Below are 24,617 nucleotides of genomic sequence, written 5' to 3'. Positions count from 1 at the left end.
AGACCCTAAAATATAAGAAATAAAGGAAAACAGACAAATGGAATTACCTCAAACTAAAAAGCTTCTGCAAAGAAAAGAAAACAATCAGCAAAGTGAAGAGGCAACCAACACAATGGGATTAAATATTTTCAAGCCACTCAGCTGAGAGGGGGTTAAAATGCAGAATATGTAAAGAACTCAACTCAATGATAAAAGTCAGATAATGCAATTAAAAATGGGAACTAGACCAAAACAAACATTTCTCAAAAAAGATTAATATGTGGGTGGCTAACAGGTATACATAAAAATACTCAACATCAATAATCATAAGGTAAATGCAAATAAAAACCATAATGAAATATAACCTCACCCCAGTGAAGTGGCTATTATCAGAAAGGCTAAAGATAACAAGTGCTAGAAAGGACGTGGTTGGAGAAAAGAGAACCCATGCACACTGTTGATAAGAATGTAAGTTAATATAACCATTATGAAAAGCAGTACAAAGATTCTCAAAAAACTAAACTTAAAACTACCACATGATACAGCAATTCCATTACTGGATATATTTTCAAAGGAAATGAAATCAATGTGTCAAAGAGACATCTGTACTACTAGGTTTATTGCAGCACAATACATAAGAACTAAGAAATATAATCGAACTATGTGTCCATCAACTGATGAATGAAGAAACTGTGATACATGTACAAGACAGAATACTATACAGCTACAAAAGGATAAAAACCTTATTACTTGTGATAACATAAAGGAAATTATGCTAAGTAAAATAAGACAAACACATAAAGATAAATACCTTCTGATCTCAAATGTAGAATCTGAAAAAGTTGACCTTGTGGAAATTAAGCAGAATAGTAGTTATCAGAGGATGAGAAGACTAGGAAGGAGCAAGGAACAAAGAAAGGTTAGTCAATGGGTATTAAGTTACATGTAGATATAAGAATAATGTGTAATTGCACTGTAAGATGACTATAGGTAATAATAATGTACCATATACTTCAAAAAAAGCTAGAAGAAAGGATTTTTAAACAAGTTTACCACAAAGAAATGATAAATGTTTGAGGAGAAAAATATTTTCAACAATTGGAACATTACCCAATGTATATGTGCACTGAAACATCATATGATATCTCATAAATATGTGCAATTTTTGTGTCAATTCAAAAATAAACTTTTAAAATTTATTCATCACAGTGGAACTTTTTTGTTGAATCCAAAAGTGCAATGTGTACTATTCCTTTATTATTACAGAGAACAAGAGGAAGAGTTATTAACTTAACAATAATATGACACCAAATATCATATGGAAAAGTTTAAAATTGATCAGTTCACTTTAAGTTTACAAACACAAAACACTTTTACTTAGATGACCAATAACAAAACAAATTTCATCTTCCTTATAAAAATCATCAACTTATCAGCTGAAGTTGTCCTTCAAGTTCTACCCTAGATAATAAATATAGTCATGTATAGCCTAACAATGGAGATACATTCTGAGAAATGCATAATTAGGAGATTTGGTCATTGTGCGAACATCACAGAGTATACTTACACAAATAAAGGTAGTTATGAAGGCATCAGGCAATGTAATCTTCTGGGATATATGGCTTGTTGTTGAGTGAAATGTCGTTATATGGCACATGACTGTAGTTCAAATTCCTTATCTGTTACTTGTATAAAGCCTGATGCATTTTTCCAAGGTCTCTACAAATCAACACAGACTTACATACTCAAACACCTAAGTTCTGCTCTTATCTAAGGAGTTCAGTTGAAAAAGTATTACAGCACTCTCCAAACAGGATTCATATGTAGAAATGAGTCCTTTTCCATAATGCACACAAAATAAAAATTGGTGTTCAGCCAGCTTTGTTGAAACTTTGAGGAAGAGAATTTACATTATTGAATGCAAACAATATTGTTCATTAAAAAATCTTATTCTTAAAAGTCATTCCGGCCATTCCACATGCGTGGCTGTGTCATTCCCTTTCTGTGCTTCTTTTCTTCTCAGTTTCCCCTTACTTTGTTCTACTCATACTGCAGTAGACTTAAGTTTTCTCTCTCATGCTTTATCTCCTGTTCCCTCATACCCTCCAATTGCATCCATTAAGTCATTTATGAAAATATTTTCCTGACCGAGACAATCTCATCCCTAAGTGAAAGTATGAAGCCATTAGTTAACTTTGTTTTTCCTTTTTCACCCAAAGGAACTCTTTAGCTTTAGTTCTTCAAGAGTCTATAGTATGAATCAGTGTTTGTCTAACTTTCTTTTTAGCATAGAAACCTTTTGTCCTTTTGACCTTTTTGTTCTTTTACGCAGAACTTTAATATAGGACTAGGAGAACAGAGCTACTACTTGAAGTAGAGGCATGGAGTGGACTAAGAGATTCTTTCCTTTGTTCTCATCTTGCATTTTTCTTCTTTAAGATTTTCCAGACACATGTTACTGAAAGATCAGATCTCCATATAATAAGATGTGAAAAATGCTAGATTATATATGAAATGAGAAACTGCAAAACTGAGTAATTGGTTATACTTAAAATATGAGAAGAATGAGTGTAAGTTAAGTTGACCTCAAGATCAAGAGCCTTTCAAACTGAAAGAAAGATAACAAAAACTGGATTTAAAAAAAAATAAGTTGGGGAAAACATACAGTACATATAGTGTCATAATTAGTGATTATAAATGCAGATCTTTTGGTAATACTGTTACATGAAGTGCATATAAAAATGGAGGCTTAAATGACAAATATTTCTAAAGTATCATAAAACTTAAGCATTGGTAAATGAATAATTAATTTCTATATTCATCTATGCTTCCCACTCTTATAATTATGTATATTTTAATTAATCTCTATTGATATATAATATGGTAAACTAAATTAAATTTCAACATTTAACTCTAAAGGGGCTACTTTAATTATCTACAAAATAATTTCCATTTATTATAGTTTGCTCCAAAGAATTATTATACCTTTTCCTATCTTTCACTTAATCTTATCTATAGTTTATGTTTTATCTTTCCAAATGGAACCTAAGTTTTATATAAATTAAGGGCAACTAGCATATAAAAGAAGAGAATAGAACTAATATTCATGATAAACCTACCATAAGCAAGGTGCTTTACTAATGCTATTATATCAGCACTTTTCAATTCTGGTTGCACATTAAAATCACCCAGGGATCTTTTAAAAATATTCTGATACATGAATGTTATCCCTGGAGAATCTGACTAAATTTGTCAGAGGTGGGGCCTTGACTTGAGAATTTTTTAAGGTTCCCTGAGTGATCATAATGTTCAGTCAGGATTAAAAACATCACACTTTTATATACTTCATGTCATGTTATCATCAAAACAATCTGACCAGGTAATTTTATTATTCCTTCATTCAGTTTAGAAAATCATATTTTAGAAAGGTTGCAAAATTTGCCAAAGGGAATTGTGAAAGTAAATATCACTTGGAATTTAAACCCAAAGTTCTTTGACAACAGTGACTTTTCTAACCCCCTCTTTGTCCAATTCAAAACACCAGAACTTTATGAATTCTGAGTGAATATTTGTATTTTACTTTACTTTTGGATTTAAGATATGTAATAAAGTATCCTTTACCTCTTGTTTGGTACCAAGACATTGTTTTCTTTCTTTAACTAATTGAAGTGCCTCAAAAGATGAAATTACTTTGTATTTTATTGCAGTATTTTTTTTTTTCACTTTCAAAATGTTCCTGTTTAAAAACAGTTGTGACTATGTTTAAAAATTATGGATTTTAGAATTACCCACAAGAGACAAGAAAGAACATGAAATATAAAAGTATTCAAGGAACATAAAAAAAGATTATATTTATCAAACATTTTATTTTGCCTATCACCTTTCAGGGAGAAAGGTGAAATCTGTTATGAAATATCTTCATTTGTTAAATAGCAGTCAAACTTAAATAGAACATTCAATTTTTTAAAATCTTGTTTTTTGAAAAATATTCAGTAGATAAGAATTAAAAATATAAATATATATCAATATTTTATTTAAAATTTAAATAATCCTATATAAATTATAAGTTAATTTACAAATATTTGATAAATTTATGAGACTAAAATATTATTTATGTAATTTCAACTACCCAGCTCAAAACAAATATATAAATAACCTGCAATCTATTGCCTTCTGTCTTAAAATATATTATCAGTGGGCTATTTTTTTTCTTAAAGGCATACCTATGGTGATATTACTAATTCCCTAAGGGCAACAAATTCTACTAAACTAGAATTCATACTTCAGGGAGGAGATGGATAACATCTCACAATTCAACCTCAGCAGGAGTCATTAAGTCAGGCATGTTTGTGAGGGCTGTATTTCTCATTGGATTACAAATCCAATAAAATCTTTGCCTTTGAGTTACTAGCACTACAAAGATTAAATCAAGATATTGTGAGAAAAGAAAAATCCTTGGATGTTTGAAGATTTCTAGATAAAACAGTTATGAATTTTTACCTCAAATGGACATACATAGAAGTCATTTAGTCCTACTTTTTTCATTATACAAACCAGCTACAAGGCTTTTGCTATAGTCCCCTTTCATTTTTAGCCCCCTCCAATCCTATACCCACTACATTCAGCTTAAGTCAAAATGCTTTATGATTTGTTTTGCTTTGTTTTGTTTTTATACTAGGGATTGAACCCAGGGGTGCTTTTGTCACTGAGCTACATCCCCAGTCATTTTTATGTTTCATTTTGAGACAATCTCACTACATTGCTTAGGCTGGCCTCAAATTTGCAAGCCTCCTGCCTCAGCTACTCCTGTCACTGGGATTACAAGCATGCAACAATATGCCTGATTCAAGTAAAAATGTTAATTGTTCCATGTATTATATATATATATATATATATCCGCTGAGGATAAGAGGATTTAGTCCTTCCTATTCCAACACCTTGCTGATATCCCCAGGATCTATTTTCATCATTTCCTTTCTGTTTGGGGAATTTCCAAGGCCAGTTTATTTGAGTGGGAAAGGAAGCTTGCTTCTGCTGATGACAGATTCTCATAGTTTTTCTTCATCATGGAATGTTTTGTTTTCCTATTCATTACTAATGATTAGCTGAATCAGACATAAAGTTATGTCCTTTCCATTCACTATTTGAAAACTATTGTAGTATTTCTGTTTGACCACTATAAATATATATACATATACATATATAAAACAGTATATATATAATGTCTTAATGATAAGATATATATCTCTTTATGTATAAAACATTATATATATTTTAATGAGAAATATATATGTATATATCTGTATTTCTATGTAGAGATATATAGATATCCTCTCATTCAAAATGTTTTCACCCTACAGATAATGTATCATTTCTTTCATTCTGCTCTGTTTGCAGTTTGCTCAGCCTTTTCAGTGTATCTTTTTCTAAATTTGGGATATTTTCATCCATTATTTCTTCAAATACATTTTCAGACATATTCTTCTCTCTTCTACTGTAACTCAGATGACACAAATGTTAAAACTTTTGTCCCTACATCTTTATTCATTTTAAAGTATATTTTCTTTCTGTCGTTCTGATTGTACTATGATTAAATTTACTTATTCTTTCTTCTTTTTCCTTTATTCTATTGTTGAGACTGTTCAAAGAACTCTAAAATTTCCATTTAATTAATCTTTATGTTTTTTTTCTTTCTTGAAACAGTTTCTTTGCTGAAATTTTCTATTTTTTAAATTCTATATTCATAATTACTTATTGAAGCATTTTTATGATGGCTGCTTTAAAATACTTGTTATCTCTTTTCAGCTGGCTTTCTCTGATAAGGAGAGACCTCATTACTGCCAGTTGGTGTGGAAGTCTAGTTTATCCAGTGGCCTACACTGTCATCAAAATCAAGATATTTTCCTTGCTATTACCAGCAAGGGATGGGAGTTTATGGGACCCATAATATCTCTGTTAATATCACCCTGGTTGGCAGTGTCATGAATGCCTCATTATTGTTCCTTCATCATCTCCACTGATACCTTGATAGGAGTGGACTGGGTGTGATGTAAGTCCTGAGTCTCCACCAGCCTCCTCTGACATTGTAGCAATCGATAAAAGATGTGGCACCTTGTTACCAAGTTTGAGGGAATGAGTTCAAGCTCCACATCACTAAAACCACTGATAGACAGAAAGAGGCACATTAGCTTGACTCCATACTTAGCTTTTTATGACACTACTCTGTCTCCTCACTTAGCATTTTCTGGCTGCTATCGTGTTAGGCCCAAAATCTGTTCCATGGTTTTGACTAGAATAGAATGGTCACTGTCTACATTTTTTTCTTTCTGGTCTTCCCCTTTCTTTATCCTTTAATTGAAGAGAACTGGTTTTTGTAGGGGTGTTGTTTTGGTCTACACTCATTGGCATTTCTGGAATGCCTCGCTTCTCTAGGACTAAGTCTGGAACATATGAGGCAAAGGGGAAAAAATAACCTAACAAACTTATTACCATGTTGAATATTTCATGTAATTTACTGAATTCTATACTGAAAGTGAAAAATGGAGCACTCATGAGGGTATGCCTCATTAACTTACAATTAATAAATATTAAATTATAATTCTACTGAATGCACTATGTTTTCTGACCATTGTAAAGCCCAAAAATTGTAGGTCAGGGACCATGAATAAAAAATAAATAAATTCAAGGGCACGTTAAAACGTGTCATACACCACAGATAAACCCTTGAGGACCTCATTATGCTAAGTGAAATAAGAAAATCACAGAAGGACAAATATTATTTACAGGATACCACTTACGTGAGATATATAAAAAAGCAAAAAATGTAGAAGCAGGGATAGAATGGTGGTTGCTACTAGTTGAGGAGAAGAAATGGGGAGTAGATATTCAACAGATAAACTTATGCCATTAACTGCTTATATTTTAAAAAGTAGAAACGTCTCAAGTCAATAATCTTATGCTTCAAAATTCTAGAAAATTAAGAACAAAATAAAGCCAAAGCAAGCAGAAGGAAACATAAAGATAACAGGAGAAAAAAGTGAAATTGAAAATTAAAAAAAGTGAAATTCAATAAAACAAAAAGCTGGTTCTTTGAAAGTATCAATACAATTTGATAAAATTCTAGCAATACAAATAAATAGAAGATATAAATTATCAATATCAGTAATGAAACAAGGGGATATCACCATAGTATCAAAAAGAAAGTAAAAGATTGTACAAACAATTCTGTACATATAAATTTAACATGTTAATCGAAATGAACCAAATTCCTTGAAAAATACAAACTACCATAATTCAACCTCTATGAAACAATTTAAATAGCCCCATAATTATTAATAAAATTGAATTTGTAATTATAAAACTCCTGAAAAAGTAATCTCCATTCCCACATGATTTTCCTGGAGAACTCTGACAAAAGTTTAAATAATGAATACCTGTTCTACATAACCTTTTTAGAAGATGAAAGAACAGGAAGGACTTTCCAATTCATTTTCTGAGGCCATTATTATCATCATATTAAAAATAAAGATATCATAAGAAATCTAGAAATTAATACCCTACATGAATATAGATACAAATACTCCTAACAAATTATTAACAACAAATTCAACAATATGTGAAATAAAGTAAACACCATGACCAAGTAAGGTTTATTCCAAGGATGCAAGTCTAGTTTTATATTCAAAAACCAAGGCAATCCAATATATTAACAGGAAAAAAATCACATAATAATACCAACTGGTGAATTTTGTCTGGCAAAATTCAACACCCATTCATAATGAAAACTAGGAATACAGGGCAAGTTCTATACTTTGAATTTTAAAAGTCTACAATAAAAACATCTAAAATTAACATTATATTGAAGGAAAAAAAAAAAAAACTATAAGCTTTCTCCCTAAGATCAGCAACAAATCAAAGATATCAGTTCTCACCACATTTCTTCACCATGTTGCTAGAATTACTAGTCAGAGAAATAAGGTATGAAAACAAATTAAAATGCATAAAACTTTAAAGGAAGAAATAAAACTGTTCCTATTCATGTATGGCATGATTGATTAGATCCTTGAAATAATAAGAGATTTTAGCTGAGTTACAGAATGTAAAATAAACATATAAAAATCAATTAGATTTTTACATATTAGCAATAAATATGTGGAAATTTAAAAAAATACAGCACCATTAACAATACTTAAAAAAAAAAAAACATTAGATATAAGTCTAGTAAAACAAGTACAACATTTCTGTGCTGAAAATTACAAAAAGCTGATGAAAGAAATCAAAGATCTAAATTTATAAGGACATACCAATTCATGAATTTGAAAACTCAACATAGTAAAGACATCAATTCTACCAAATTATATATAGAATTTATAACTCTTATCAAATCTAGGCAAAAGTTTTTATGAAGTAGAAAATATTATTCTAAATTTACATCATTTACAGGAAAATGAACTGGAATCAATAAAAACAACTTTGGAACAGGAAGATAAAATAGGAAGAATATTAACAAGTTACAGCAATAAATGGTAGTGGCCATAGGACAGGCAAATAATAAAAGGATAGTTCAATGGAATGGATTCAAGAACACAGAAATAGTCCCATACTAGTACACAAACTAAATTTTTGACAAAGGAGGAAAGCAATTATATAGAGGAAGAATAGTCTTCCACACAAATAGTGCAAGAGCACCTGAATATCAATAGGCAAGACTCATGAATTTTGAGAAAAGTCTCACACCTCATACAAAATATTAACTCAAAATGAATCATTAAAATAAGGGTAAATGTAAAATGTAAATTCATAAAACTTTTAGAAAAAAATTTGGAGACCTACAACTTAGATATAAAAGGTACAATATAAGGAAAAAATTGAGAAAACTGACTTCATCATCCACAGACTGCAAGAAAATATTTGCAAACCTCATTTCTCATGTGTGGAAAATATAAAGAACTTTCAATAATTGACAGTAAAATATAAATAATGAAACTAGAATACTGGCCCTCCCAAATATCATGTCATTTCACTGAAGTGTATACATTGATGGCAAGTAAGCACGTGAAAAAATGTTTGAAATTACTAGTCAGCAGGTAATTCTGACATGTAAGTGTATCATGGTAAGATACACATAGATCAGTACAGATAAAAGAGTGGAAATACTAAATGATGGTCAAAGTATTTATCACCTAAGTACATTATTGAGAATGTAAATAGTGTAGTTGCACTGGAAAAATACTTTGTTTCTTAAAAACTAAATATTACATACCATATAACCTGGCTATCACAATTTGGGGCATTTATACTACAGAAATGAAAACTGACATCTACACAAAAAACTATATAAGTATTCAGAGAAACTTTGTTTTTTTTAACTTTTTTTAAATTTTTACAGACTGCATTTTGATTCATTGTACACAAATAGGGTACAACTTTTCATTTCTATGGTTGTACCTGATGTAGATTTATGCCATTCATGTAATCATATGTGTACATAGGGTAATGATGTCTGTCTCATTATTGGTGCAGCCACTCTGGAAAGCAGTGTGGAGATTCTTCAGAAAACTTGGAATGGACCCACCTTTTGACCTAGTTATCCCACTCCTCAGTTAATACCCAAAGGACTTAAAATCAGCATACTACAGTGATGCAGCCACATCAATGTTTATATCAGCTCAATTCACAATAGAAACTTTGTTTTTGTTGTCATTATTGTTTTTAACAGGGATTGAACCCGGGAACACTTAACCTCTGAGCCATATCCCTAGACCATTTTTATATTTTATTTAGAGGCAGGGTCTCTCTGAGTTGCTTAGGGCCTAACTAAGATGCTGAGGCTGGCTTTGGACTCATCATTCTCCTCCCTCAGCCTCTCAAGCCACTGTGATTACAGGTCTGTGCCAACGCACCCAGCTCAGAAACTTTATTTGTAATAGGCAAAAATTAAAAACAACCAAATGTCCTACAAAAATTGAATAAGGTATAATAATAAGATGTATTGAAATGGAGAACAAATTAGTATTGTCAGGAGTTAAGGATGTGGTGGGGTCAGGGAGGAGAGGTAAGGAGGGGCAGCATGAGGAAGATACTTGCATTAATGCATATCTCTGCATCTTTATCATAGTGGTGTTCACATGAATCCATACATGTGTTAGAACTAGCCACATAACTATCAATAAGTCAATTTCTTGGTTTTGATATCTTATTAAGTTAATGCATACCATGTGGGAAACTGCAAAGGATACATGGGAATTCTCTGTACTATATTTGAAACTCCTTATGAATTTATATTATTTCAAAATAAAAAGTTTGTTTAAATCTTAGATTCTAGTCTTTGAGAGACATTCCTGGGACACTATAATAATCCAAAAATGAGAGAAGACTTGGAGGTTTTCCCTTGCAGTATAAACAGCTGAATATAAAATAAAAACAGTCATGAAGTAGATTCAGTTAATTCTACAAGTTTTTATAAGCTTCTAGGTTTTATATAAAAGTCAAAAACTCAAATAAAATGAGCCATCAATACTTCTAACAGAGTTGTAAAATTAGGAAGAGCTTCTGTTTTCACCAAAGACAACATAATTATCATAAATAGTGATTATCCCATCTCTGCCACGCACCAAACAAAATAATTAATTATTTTTCTCTCCCCAGTTGTAAGCCAACTGCCAGACTTAAAGTCTTGCCAACTTTGTATTATCTTTGCATATTCTTTTTTTTCCTGAGCTCCTGCTACTACACTTAAAATTTCCAAAAAGGAAGGGAAAATCAGTAACTACAAAAAGCTAAATGAACATGTCCCTATGATTGTTCTGCAGCACAAATTATATAATCACTTAGTATTCATGATTCTGATTCAATACCACCAAACAGAACAGGTGATCATTATTTTGGAAATATCAACTGTGGGTCACCTGGAAAAGTTTTAAGTAGCTTGTTAAATCCAACTACAGATATCATTATAGCATAAATGCATCTAAACACAAACTTGTTAAAATAGAATTCTGCTGGAAGGTAGTTTACCCAGGTTTTTTGGTCTGTTTTCACACTGGACATTGGACTCTCGACCCTTATGATTACATATAGTTTTAGACCTCGATTATGGTACCTACAGAGATTTTTATTTTCAGTGGGGACTTAAAGAATATAAGATTTTGGCTGGGGTTTTTAGCTCAGTAGTAGAGCACTTGCCTAGCATGTGTGAGGCATTGGGTTCAATTCTCAGCACTGCATAGAAGTAAAACAAATAAAATGAAAGTCCATCAACAACTTACAAAATATTTTTAAAAAAGAATATAAGATTTGTGGGGATGAACTAAATATAGCCTTTGTGATAGAATCCATTAACATTTTTTTCTACATATTTCTGCTTACTGATATCAAAACCTAGTGGTTAAAAACAATCACTTTTTATTGTCTTTAATGGTTCTGAAATCTGGACTTATTTGAGATTTCATATAACCAGTCTCTGTGCAGCTGCAGCTAGAGCCACAAGAAGGATTCAAATGGGCTGGACATCCAAGACCACATTTAGAGAGCTGGCAACTGATGCTGGTTGTTGGCTAGAAATTCAGCTGGGTCCATCAACCAGAATGCCTACCTGTTTGGGACCTTTCCACACAAGCAGGGCTTCTTACACCTAGCAATTTCATTCTGAAAGGGACTGTTCCTTGACTGAGTATTCTAAGAGACTCAGTTGGAAACTGAAAGGCTTTTATGCCCTAACCTCTAATATCCTAGAATGTCACTTCTGTCACATTTAGTTGGTCAAAAAAGTAATTAAGATCAACCTAGAATTAAGAAGAATGAAATTAAACTTCACCTAGTAATGAAAAAAATGCAAGTCATACCAGAGAAGAATAGGTAAAACAGAAGCTACTTCGGTGGCAATCTGGAAAATAAAATCTTCCACATATGGAAACTTTGTTTCTTTCTAATATGCCAGCATAAAATCTCAGTTGCGGATTTTACTGGTTAACCACAAAAATGATAGTGCTCTAGATATCCCTGATCTAAGAATTCTCTTTTTACTTTTGTTACCTTTTCTAACAGTAGCACTTTTACAACTATAGAATAATCACTGAAAACTGGTGGTGGCACTTCTGCATAATGATCTGCTGTCTAACAGAGTAGCCACTAGCCACACATGGCTATTAACACTTGAAATTTGGTCAGTCCAGATGTACTATCAATGTAAAATATATGCAGAATTTCAAGGATTTGGTACTTAGAATGAATATAGGATATTTCAATAATAATGTTTATGTTGATTACCTGTTGAAATCACTTTATACTTTGTTTATAGTGAGTTAATTAAAATACATTATTTAAATTAACTTCATCTGCTCCTGTTACTCCTTTTACTATGTGTAGTTACTAGAATATTTTAAAGTTATTTACTCATAGTTTGCATAATATTTCCATTGGACAGTGCTGACTCAGAAGATAAAGTAAATCATATTTCCCATTATATAGCACCAAGAAAGGACATGGAGTCTGCATGATTATAAGATTTCACAAACTCATAAAATGAAGCGTTTTAATTACTTTGTGCTAAATTTTATGTGAGATGCATAAGCACGTTCAAAATCAACATTTTGATATTTCTATAATCTGATCGTCTTTACTGAGATTTAAATACACATTTCATATCTAATATATCTCTATGTTTACCATGTAATTGCAACAAGTTATTTCACATAAGACTTAAAAGTTGCTCACACACTCTATTAAAGCAGACTTTTGATTAAGATCATATATTAATTTTCTAATGCTGCTGTAATATATTACCACAAACTTAGTTTCAACAAAACAAATTGATTGTCATACAGTTCTTGACATAGAAGTAGGACGGTATGATAAAATAAAGGCATCTCCAGAGCTGTGTTTCTTTCAGGAAATTATAAGGGAGAAAGTTTACTTGTACTTGGATTGTTGGAAGATTCAGTTCATGGCAGTTGGAGAATTGAGACCCATTACTGTGTCCCTCCATCTTTAAAGCACGCATTGGTGAGTTGACTTTCTCATGCTTTAAATTCCTCCCCCTCCTTCCATCTCATCTCTCTTACCCAACCATGAAAGGTTTTGTGCTTTAAGGATTCAAGTGATTAGATCGGCCCTGCTCACTTAGCCTAGGATAACGCCTCCATCTCAAGGTCCCTGTCCTTAATCACTTATGCAAAGTTCCATTTGCCATGCAAGGTAACATATTCACAGGTTCCAGGGATTGGGGAATACACATCTTTGGAGGCCATTATTCAGTCAACTAAAGATAAGAATCAATAATACTTATTATAAATATTTCCTCACCATGTGTAAGTGAAAGAAAAACATGTTTGAAATTAAATGAAATACCCTTAGTCTGAAGCATAGTCATAATCCAAATCCACCATGATATTAGAAATTTATATGAGGTTGGTATGAATGCCAAATAAATAAAATAAAGGCATTGTATCCATCTACAACTAAAAAATATTTTAAAAAATAAATAAAAATAATTACAAATTAAGGTGGACCAACTAGCATTTAGAAGTCACTAACTATATATTCTCCAATTAATTATCAAGTAGCCAAACAAATACACTGTCTGAGTTGCTTATCTGTATCTGACACTCCTAAACCTCCTTGAGCTCAGAAACAAAACTGCAAACTGGCCTTTGATCCTAAATTACATCATAATGGTAAGACAACTTTTCAATATAAAGTTTAACTACAAATTCCTTTGCAAATAGTTCAATGAAAATTAACTTATAAAGATAAATCAATAGTAAAGGTGATATTATGAATGACTCAAAGAAAGAATTAAATTGAAATTTGGCTTGCTTTGAAAGCAAATACCCATAAATAAAACTATGTTCATGAAATACTGGAAAGAAACATATTTGCCATTTAATGGTTAGGACAGTCTCAAATCTCACCTTTCCTTCTTCCTGCTACATTTCATTCACCCTGAACACTCTATGCTCCTGCTTGTGTGTTTTTGCACAGGCTGTTACAACTCCTTGGTGTAGTGAGCAACCTACTTGTCCTTCAAAAGTCCGAATAAGAGTGCTCCCCTCTCTGAGGCCTGTCCTTGGCTGACCCAAGGAGTTAGTTACTTCCTCCTTTGTGCTGTTATTGTACCTAGTACTTACTGCCATTACAGCTTTTAGCATACTTCATTTCACTTGCTTGTTTATTTGTCAGATTTCCCTTAACAACTAAGACTGCAATTGTTCAGACTAAAATCACCAGTTCTTAGAACACTTTCTACAGAATTATGGAACTATAAATTGCAATAAGACCAATAGAATTTTAATCCTAACTTTAAATTTTAGCTGTCTCTTTGGCCAATACAGAACCTGTTAGCAAAATGTGAAATACCTCTTAAAATCCTTCATACATATTACTATATTTGTAATACATACACAGTCACATAATTTCTAGGTGGCCATATATTACAGTGCACTTAAGATAGTCCTGACCTCTATGTCTTTTGTAGATCAATTAAGACCTGTTAATTATTTTAGTGAAATATTCTCAGTGTTCATATTATATTCTTCCTAATAATTTCCAATGGTAAATTAAATAGTCTAGAAGGTCAAATACAATAACTATAGTTGTTAACACAGGACAATGTCTCAATGTTCAAGGACTGTAAAATTGTTTTTCTATATTCGTTATTAACTGATATAGTGGATAAAGTATTGTTTCTCCCAGGATTCTTTTTCAAGGTATTCCCTGGATAGCTAGAAATATTAGCTGTTGATGACTCATATCTCAGTCCCTAACTGGGAACTGCACTCAGTTGCAGGGTAGTGTCTCATCCAAGGTTACATGGGTTCTAGAGGTAACCCACAGCCAGTGATTGACAGTTTCTAGAACACAATGGCTCCATCCCCCTGTCTTAATTTCAGATGATAAGACTACAGAGACATGTATTGTAAGTTGGTTTCTCTATCAATCCTGCCTACCTCACCTTTTTACACATGTATCTCCTGAGGGAACGTCCCCATAAACCTTCCTCATGCTAACCTTTATTTCAGAACAGGTTTCTAAAGTATGTGGTAATCTACAACAAGAATGTTTTCCTCATTCTAATATCAGTTGCTAGCTAGGAAATATGTAAGGTTCTGGACCCTTAAATTTTGTCAGAAAACTCTTGTATGAAGATTCCTGAGTCCTACTTTATCCATCATTTCTACCACTCAATCCAGTTCTTTATTTTATGTAAGGAAGAACTTTACATAAAGTCTAACATTAAAAAAGAAAGAAAGAAAGAAAAAAATCAAACCATAGCAGGAAGAAGTGCCTGAATAATGTTTAGGTTCTCTGACCTAAAAGATGTATGTAACCTTCCAGGACTTTCACCTATGTATTACTCTCTGTATGGCATTTAAGTCTTTAGGATCTCCCCATGATTTTCTAATTCTTTTGATGTTACAAAAATTACCTTATTCTCCTGTGCTCTAGCTCTATCTAGATAGTATCATATTTCTTTAAAATATAGTTTAAAATAAATTTTATACACACACACACACACACACACACACACACATATATATATGTATATATATATATATATATTTTTTTTTTCCTGTTCTATGGACCACACCATAATTCCTCACATGGTGCCTCACACATGTCCAGCACCTCACAAATGCCAGGCAAGCACTCTACAACTGAGCCAGGTCTCCAGTCCTTAGATACACTTATTAATTTACTAATCATGTATCATGCATTTCTATAGGGTTCTCCCTACTAACTTTGATTTTGAAGATAATTGAAGTATTCAAGGAAAAGAAGAAATTTATGAAAATAGTCCATTCCCTTAAGAGAAGACTCTAGATTCCTCCTTCTCCCCAGTGAGGACTCACAAGCTTCTTAAATCTCAAAGTGGAGATTCCACAACAGATTTCATGACCCAAAACAGCCTTGAACAGTCAAGAAAGACTTGAGGGGCTGGGTTGTGGCTCAGTGGTAGGGTACTTGCCTAGCATGTGAGGCCCTGGGTTCGATTCTCAGCACTACACATAAATAAATGAATAAAATAAAGGTCTATCAACATCTACAGAAATATGTGTTTTTTAAAAAAGAGAGGTTCGGGGTCATTATTTAATAGGTACTTAAGGAATCTGAAGTCTTTAGTTAATAGGCACTTAAGTTCCTAATTTAAAGAAGCTTAAGGAAAAGAATAAGACTAGATCCTAAAACAGTTCAGAAAAATAATAGTTAAAACAATGTTATCTTATTTCCAGGATAATTCATATACTTAAATATCTAGCCAATATGTAGTCCTTGATTTATAAAAGAAGACAAGGAAAATGAAATCCATTTTACCAGACCCCCCTATTATTTATTATTTCTCTCAACTCCCTGAATACTGAATTGTCAGTTCCCATACTCCAGTTTCAATACCTAAACTAACCCTTTCATTTTGACAGCTCTTTTATATCTTCTTGGACTTTGACCTCATGCTCTAATGTAAGCTTGACTGATATGTCTAATTTTGGCAGATTTACTATGTACAGACCTAAACAGGATACTTTTCACAAGTTAGCTGAGGTATAAAATCCAGATATTTATAAACTGAAAAACATGGCTCTGAACACAATCAACCACTCTGCCACTGTGGCATAATGGACAAAGTTAAAAATATAAAAATACAGAGCATCTAAAATGGCATAACTGAGCTGATAGCAACAATTCTAATATGTGGGACATGTAAAATAGGGGTAAAAAAGGAAAGAAAGGGAATTAAATTGGAATGGTTTTTAAAGTTTCATAATTTTAGTTCTAATCTGTCTCTAGTATACAAAGAGTCATTGCATATGGATACTTCTAACTGCTTCACCTTATAATCAGAAGAAAGTAACAAAAGCTGAATTATTTTCCAAAAGGATTTTCAGGAGCAGGGTAGCAGTTCTGTATAAAGAATAATTTCATAACATCTCTTTGTAGACTTTATTGAAAATCCTGAATCCCAAGATAGGAAATGCATAAAACTCAAGACACACAAATGAAATAGGTTTCTGAATAGCAAAAAACAGTCCATTTGATTATTTATTAAGACAAGAATGTAAAGAAAAGCAACAATGCACTTTACATAAGACTGTAAAAGAAGAAAATACTGGGGACATGAGAGGTAAAGAAACGTAAATCAGTCCCTGAGTGATGCTCAGGTCTCACTTGTTTATTCTAGCAGCCCTTCTCTCTCAATGCTCTAATATCCCCCCATAGTAAAGTTATCATGTGAGTGTTAACTTCACCATTTATATATATCACCTGAAGATCCTGTTCAGCAACACGTTCAACACTGAAAACATCAATATGATTTCAACCCACAAACAGCAAAATACCTATGCCTGCCAATACCTTAAAACTCAAACATGATAGCTGCCCACCTCCAACTCTGTTTTCACCAAATATAGAGAAAATACTATGTTAACATAATTGATTTCCCTAAGACTCTTCCTTCTTTTTAGGACATCTTTGCTCTGCTTCATCTACTGAAAAATTATTTAATTATGCTGTATATCAAAACAAAGATGAACTAAACCTAACCAATTATGAAAGTATAACAAAATCAGCAAAAATATTTTATAAATATATAACCCCCAAGTTTTTAAAAGACAAGAGCTACATTTTATCTGATTCTAAAGTTTTTCTGGAGTGTATTTTTTAATGAATAAAAATCTTATTTTGGAATATGGCTAGATGTGGATCCAAATACAGGGACTGTGATGAAAAAAAAAAACATGTTTCTGAATATTCACATAGATTTTTAGAAGATAGGTACTTTGCAAACCTTTTAAAACAGGCAGTCTGTCACATAAATTTCGGAGATACTTAAAACTCATTTCAATTAATGTCAAAGAGGCTGTTTCTCCATTGCATGGCATATACAATATGCAATCATTTCATTCATTCCTTCGTTAAAAAATATAGTTCAGCTTTTTCTAAATGCCAGGCATTGTGCTTTAGGCTTGGAATAAAACAGTAAATAAAACAGACATAGGATTTGTCTGCAAAGAGCTTGAAGTATATAAAGTATTCTGACTACAGTGGATTCAGAATCTAAGAATTGAAAATGTTTCCACAGAAGGGACTCCAGAAAACAGATATGGTAAGCCCCCAATGTCCACTTCTGAATTCCCAGAACCTTTGAATATTACTTTCTTCACAAAAGAGACTTTACAAATGTCATTAAGTTTGAAGATCTCCAATGTAGGTAGACCCCATCTAATCATCTAACCAGACAACCTTTTCCAAATATGGTCAGAGAAAGATGTCCTGGAAAAAAGAGTCAGAAAAATGCCACATTGCTGACTTTGAAGATGGATGGAAGAGGGCCATGAGAATAGGATTTAGAAGCTGGAAAAGGCAAGAAAATGTATTCTTCCATAGAGACTCTAGAAAACAATGCAGACCTCAAACACTTTTTTAATCCAGACTTCTGACCTGCAGAACTATAAGATCATTTGTATGGGTTAAGACACTAAGTTTGTGGTAATTTGTTACAATTGCAAAAGAAATTTTGCATTTACCTATCTCATTCTATAATTATGCATTTATCTATTATTAATTTATTCCTAATGTGACAAACCATCAAACTTAGTTAACATAGAGATTAAGTTAAAAAAAAACACAGCACTTTGCTGATCTGTTTAAGGAAGTAAAATTATTTAGACTCAAACTAGTCATGTGGTCATGTGGACTGAGCCTGAAACAAATATAAACTGCATTCACATCCCACTGTCGACCTGTTCCAAACTCAACAGACATAAAATCTGAAATCAAGCCCTGAAGTCACATTCACCTAAGGGATCCACAGATTTCTATGAATATTAATCATACTTTAGGTTTTGTCTTTATTTTTACTGTCTTTATTTTACCCAAATTATCTTTAAGCATTTACTCTATCAATGTAGCTCAATTACAAAAGCTACTGATATGAAAAGCAAATGTGGTCTACCAAAGGAGACTCAATATTCCTTAAACTAGGATGTTGCTCACTAAAGTACTTGGGTTCGACATATGCCAGCTTTAGAAGGTTGCAACTGTGCACAGAGCCCAATGCATAGAAGGATGTCCCAGGCTTCAATTTCAATGTTCTGTTCTCAGTCTTGAGATTCTTAATTTCACCTTTGAATTTGTGTATTCCAATGGGATAAGAAGCACCTGAACAGGCTCACATTCGGTCCTGCATCCAGGTAACTTCCTAAGACAGATTCTCAAACATTTTATCTGCGCGGCAATTACCGCCACTGTTCTCTCCTGGGTGAGGCCTTGGCTAACCTCAGAGTGGACCCAGGGTCATGGGGCAGGACCACAAAGGCCTGTGACAGTCTGTCTTTACCCCATAATTAACCCTATCCTCTAGGAGACCTAACGTTAAATGGCAAATAAAAACAACATTTTACAGGTCAAGAGAAACTGGTAGAAAGGAAGAGTTCTTTTTCTCTTTCTTCTTTTTTTTAAATACAAATGCTATCATTTTCAACTTATACAAGGCCCCACAAATTATGTAGCAATCCCTACTAATGTGGGTAAGTGTCCACACGTGTATTTTAGTTTGTATCTGTAAAATAACTACATTTTAGATAAAGTAAATTTATCTATAATTTATAATTTATAAAGTAAATACACACGTAATTTTATTTTTCTATAAAGATGAGAATAATAATTTTAATGCTTTACAGATTAGGCATTCCAGTACGTTATTACCTTTCTTTAGACTGTTGACGTACCTTGAAAAATATTTAACCAAGAATATTTTGTATGTTAAAAATGGGAATAGTCTAACTTCAGACATTCTAGCAGGTCATGACATTACTAATACATGCTTTTTATTAACAAAATCTGCTTTAAAACTCTGATTTCTTGACAGGCAAGAGATATTTGGTCAGAAGCCAGTCATCAAATATTAAAAATATGAAGATGCATCAAATGTGTTAAAGCATCCTCAAAACTCATTAACTAATTTTAGCACATTTCACTTATTTATATAAAATACTTACACTGAACAATTCCAAGTCTTTAATTTCATAACCAAAATGTCATATGCTTTGTGACTAATAATTCTCAAAACATACTTTCATGAACCTTGAATTATTCCACTTATAATAAAGCATAAAAAACAAATTATTCCTAATATAACTTTATGGTTCTGTTTTTAAAAGGTTTTATGATTAATATATAGTAGTTCCCCCTTATCTGCTGGGAATACATTCCAAGACCCACAGTGAATATCTATAAATATAGTACTGCAAATTGTATGTACTGTATTTCCTCTACATATATACCTGAAAAGTATAATTTTTTAATTAGGCATAGTATGAGATTAACTAATAATTAATAATAAAACCACCATAAAAATACTATAATTAAAGTTATTAAATTAATTAAATGTTTCAATTAGTTTTGGAATTTTTCATTTAATGTTTTCAGACCACAATTGACCACAAGCAAGTGAAACCGCAGAAAGAGAAATCAAGACTAAGGGAAGATAACTGTACAGCTAACACTAGCTTCAAGATTTCTTGTTCGTTTTACAAATAGCACTGAGATTTAATGGAAACAACAGTTACAGACATTCCACAGATGGAGATACCTACATATAAAAGGAAACTAAAAGGATCTTGAAACAAATATTTTCCCTAAATTTAGGCAGTAATATTTTTGAGCATATGAAACTAAAAAGAGCTCTCCAAACTGAATGGGCTCTTTACACCTTCAAATATGGCTCATGATCAGTGCTCACTGCAACATTGACTTTTATCCAATACTATCTAAATTCTACATGCCATTTTGTTATCCACCAACTTAATCCTGAGCAACCTGTCACTTTCTTTATCTTCTTTTTTTTTTTAGAATTTTTTTAGTCATTGATGGACCTTTATTTTATTAATCTATTCATGTGTGGTGCTAAGAATCAAACCCATTGCCTCACACATGCGAGGCAAGCATTCTACCACAGAGCCACAATCTCAGCCCTCTTTATCTTCTTTTTATCCCCTAAATTAATGTACAATCTTAGTTTCTCTTCTCTGATCCTGACTCTTGTTCAACTAAAATTTAGACACCTCCACAAAAAAAAAAAAAAGATCACATGTAAATACCACTCTGATTCTGATTTCATCTCTAGAAAACTCTCAGGGTCACAGTTCCTTGTGACCAAAAAACAAAACCTGCTCAGAAAGTCAACCCATGAAAATCATGTACTAATTAGTAATTGATCATCTTTTAAATTCAGAAAGCATCAACATATACTCAAAGTATAGAAGGGAAATGGAGAAAGAGATGGAGGCAGACTAGTCACCTACATTGTTCATGTACTCTGAAAGCAGGTCCTGAAGAGCCTGGCGAATGGCATTGCATTCTGCAATAATCCGCTCCCGGTGGAAATCCCTTGTACACGAAGAGTCTGCCAACAGAGCAGCCCCACTGATAATGGCTTCAAGGCGTTTTTCTAGTGATGGTCTTACTTCCTCCTCAGTCACTGTGAGTGGGTTCAGGACAATCAAAGTCTAAGAGAAGAACACAATTTGAAAGTTAGAACTCTATGGCATTCCATTTTTATGAAAAATATTATTTTGCTTTCACATTTAAAATTCAGATGTAATAATGAAAAGAACTCTATTTTTGCTTGTTTACACATAAGACTAAGCATCAATTATTCTTCAGATGAATGTGATGTGATTATGAGCAATAGTTCTAGTGTCAGACCTGGATTTAATCATGCCTTTCTCACTCATCAAGGTGTCTTGTGCTCTCTGAGCCTCACCTCCATATCTGTAAAACTGGAATATTAATGTTGCTTGCATCATAAAATTGTCAGATGAATGACAAAAATACTTCTTACAATGACTGGCACATATTGACTGTTTACAGTCATTTTTAGACTGCACTAACACAGTATTTTCACACATATCTCAACTTGATAACATTGAGAAGGTGGGCATCAAAAGCATTATTAGCTACACATTTCAGCTGATGATAAGTAAAGCTGAGGTCACAAAGCAAACAAACTATGAAGTTCAGACAAGTATTCTGGTCTTATAATACCTAATTTAATATTATTTTCATTATGCCTCACACTGTAAGTCATAAACTCTAACTTTACCATTAACATATCAAAGAAAATTCTGAATTTTAACTATTCATTTAAAAAGTAAAACTCCATCTTCCACCTGATCTATTATAACTTTCAGTTATTTTCAGCTACTGGAAACTAACTTGGTATTTTAAGGTTATACAAAGATATACATCTTTAAGTAAGATAAGTCATGATAATCTATAACCTCTGGGGAAAAGTTGAAGGGTAAGCTGTTCTAAGGTTCTTTATTAAAATGCATCAGGAGAGGAAGCTTTCCCAAGATGAGGTCTAATGTAACTAAAGAAGAGTATAAAATAAAGGCTCTCTGAAGAACTCAGTATAAAATGAAATCATATAATAATCTTCATAGTACAAGACTTAGTATGTCTATACACACAATGAAATCATTATAATATTTTCAAAGTATATAATCTTATAAGACCATATACACTGTAGATGTATATTAGAAAAGTACATGTGTATGTTAATATGTGTGTGTGTGTGTATAATCATATTGATTGCCATACGTTTCATTGTAATAAATCTATAGGGTCAACTATAGAAAGAGAAAAATCATTACAGAGAGAAAAATGATTTTAAAACAATTTTGGAAAGAAGAGGAGTTAGTACTGTATAATGTTCATGTATTATTAAACAAAATGGAAAATATAAACTAGAATTTAGATCTAATATTGGCTAAATTTTATCTATCTATTTATTTATTTATTGGGGATTGAACCCAGTGACACTTTATCACTGAGCTACATCCCTAGCTCTTTTTATTTTTCATTTTGAGACAGGGCTTCACTAAGTTGCTGAGGATCTCACTAAGTTGCTGAGGCTGGTCTTGAATTTGTAATCCTCCTGCCTCAGCCTCTGGAGTGACTGGGATTACAGGCGTGCACCATCATGCCCAGCTTGGCTAAATATTTTTAAAGCATTCAGGATAATTCTTCCTTTCCTGGCTCTGTTTCCTCCCAATTTTTTTTTTAACTGCTTAATTGAGTCTCACTTTTTCTCTCTCTTTTACATCAACAAACAAATGAAGAACATGAAAGGAAATTGATTTTTAAAAAGTCAAAATTTAACATTTTTCTCTTTCCAGTGAATATTTTTGTTGAAACTATTAGTCCCAACCATGGACTTGACCATTAATAAAAGTTTCATTAGCCTGAATCTACCTCCATATTTAATTTGTCACTTTTGCTCAAACACAGAAGGTGTGATAAGAACTGTTAATATTATCAATGGATTTGTGGTGATAGAACAAGTTGATCAAATTTCAAATCTGTTTATTTATAACTACTGCAAGGAAAAGAAAACTAGTAATTTTAGATATTCTGACTATGATTTTCTCTTAGAAAACAGCCTGCATTACAGGATTAAGTTTACTACAGTTCCCATTTAACAGTGCTATTCTTCAAACTATCCTAGCCTTTGGCTTTTTACCTGCTTAACATTTAAGAGTTCATATTCTTCAAACCCCTCTGAACTCAAACCATTACTCTGATATCTGATACATATATGTAGGCCTCTCAATTCTGCCTAAAACTGTTGTTTTAACTATTCATATCCTAGAAAAGTTTTAACTATCCTGCTGACAGATCAGGAAAAATAAATTTTTAAATAACTTCAATGTTCTATGAAATACCTTTGGAATTGTTTAAAACCAAATGAAATAAATTATCTCTTCTGATCTAGAACAGCTATATTTTATAACAGTCTTTCATTATGTTTTCACAGCATTTATTTCATGAAAGATAAATAGGATGCTATACTTTTAGGATTCCGCTTGGTTAAACACAATAAAAATTTTCCTTTTCAAGATTCTGTCCAATATGCACATACTCCCTAATACTTGCTGACAGAATATTATTTCTTCAAAGAAGTGAATTTTAACTACATCTTACTCTATTAGATTGCTGTATTTTCCAAGGCAGTATAGCTTAAGGATTAAGAGCCTAGGTCCCTGGAGCAGGTACCCTAAGCTTGATTCTTGTCCCATTAGCTATGAATAAATTTATCCTCAGAATTGAACACTACCTTACCCCAAGATCATTCAACTAGTAAGTAGCAGAGGCAAGATTTTATCCAAATCTTATTTCCAGTTCCATACTATAACTATTATGCAATACTGCTTTTATTGTCCTATTAAATCATTAACAACCACCTTGAGAGGGATAGCATCATTAATAATGTAAACATGGAAACAGTGAGGAAAACTAAATTATTTATCAGTTGTTTTAAAAGTGAAGATTTAGAATTCAGATCTAGTTTGGTATAACCCCCAAATCCACACACTTACTCCTACTCTAAGGAAACTGAGATGAGGTCACTTGGGAAACTTCTTACTTCACCTCTATCTTAATATATTTTTCCATCTATTTATTTTTCTCAACTGTAACTAAGAAGTCAGTGTCTGTCTGTCTTCTTTCCTTTTTCTTCTCCTTATTTTCAACCCAAGTCCTCTTCAATTAATCTTTCCTTACATTTCAGTTCTTCTTATGAGCCTATTATATACCAGGTACTATGCGAGGAATTGGTAATGAAATGTTGAACATCCCTGCCC

General features: G+C 32.3%; 1 protein-coding gene across 3 annotated transcripts in view; it reads right to left on the bottom strand.

The window, feature by feature from the left end:
- The window catches only part of CTNNA3 (catenin alpha 3), a 1,874,587-nt gene that overhangs the window by 1,265,435 nt on the left and 584,535 nt on the right, over nucleotides 1-24,617 (bottom strand). For all 3 annotated transcript variants that reach the window (XM_079135772.1, XM_079135773.1, XM_079135774.1), the window contains exon 7: nucleotides 21,276-21,479. In XM_079135772.1, the coding sequence (XP_078991898.1) occupies nucleotides 21,276-21,479 (204 nt within the window). The remainder of the gene's footprint in view (nucleotides 1-21,275; nucleotides 21,480-24,617) is intronic.

The sequence above is a fragment of the Sciurus vulgaris genome (genome assembly GCF_902686455.1).
Source record: "Sciurus vulgaris genome assembly, chromosome: 4".
Taxonomy (NCBI): domain Eukaryota; kingdom Metazoa; phylum Chordata; class Mammalia; order Rodentia; family Sciuridae; genus Sciurus; species Sciurus vulgaris.
This window is presented reverse-complemented; position numbering and strand designations above follow the sequence as displayed.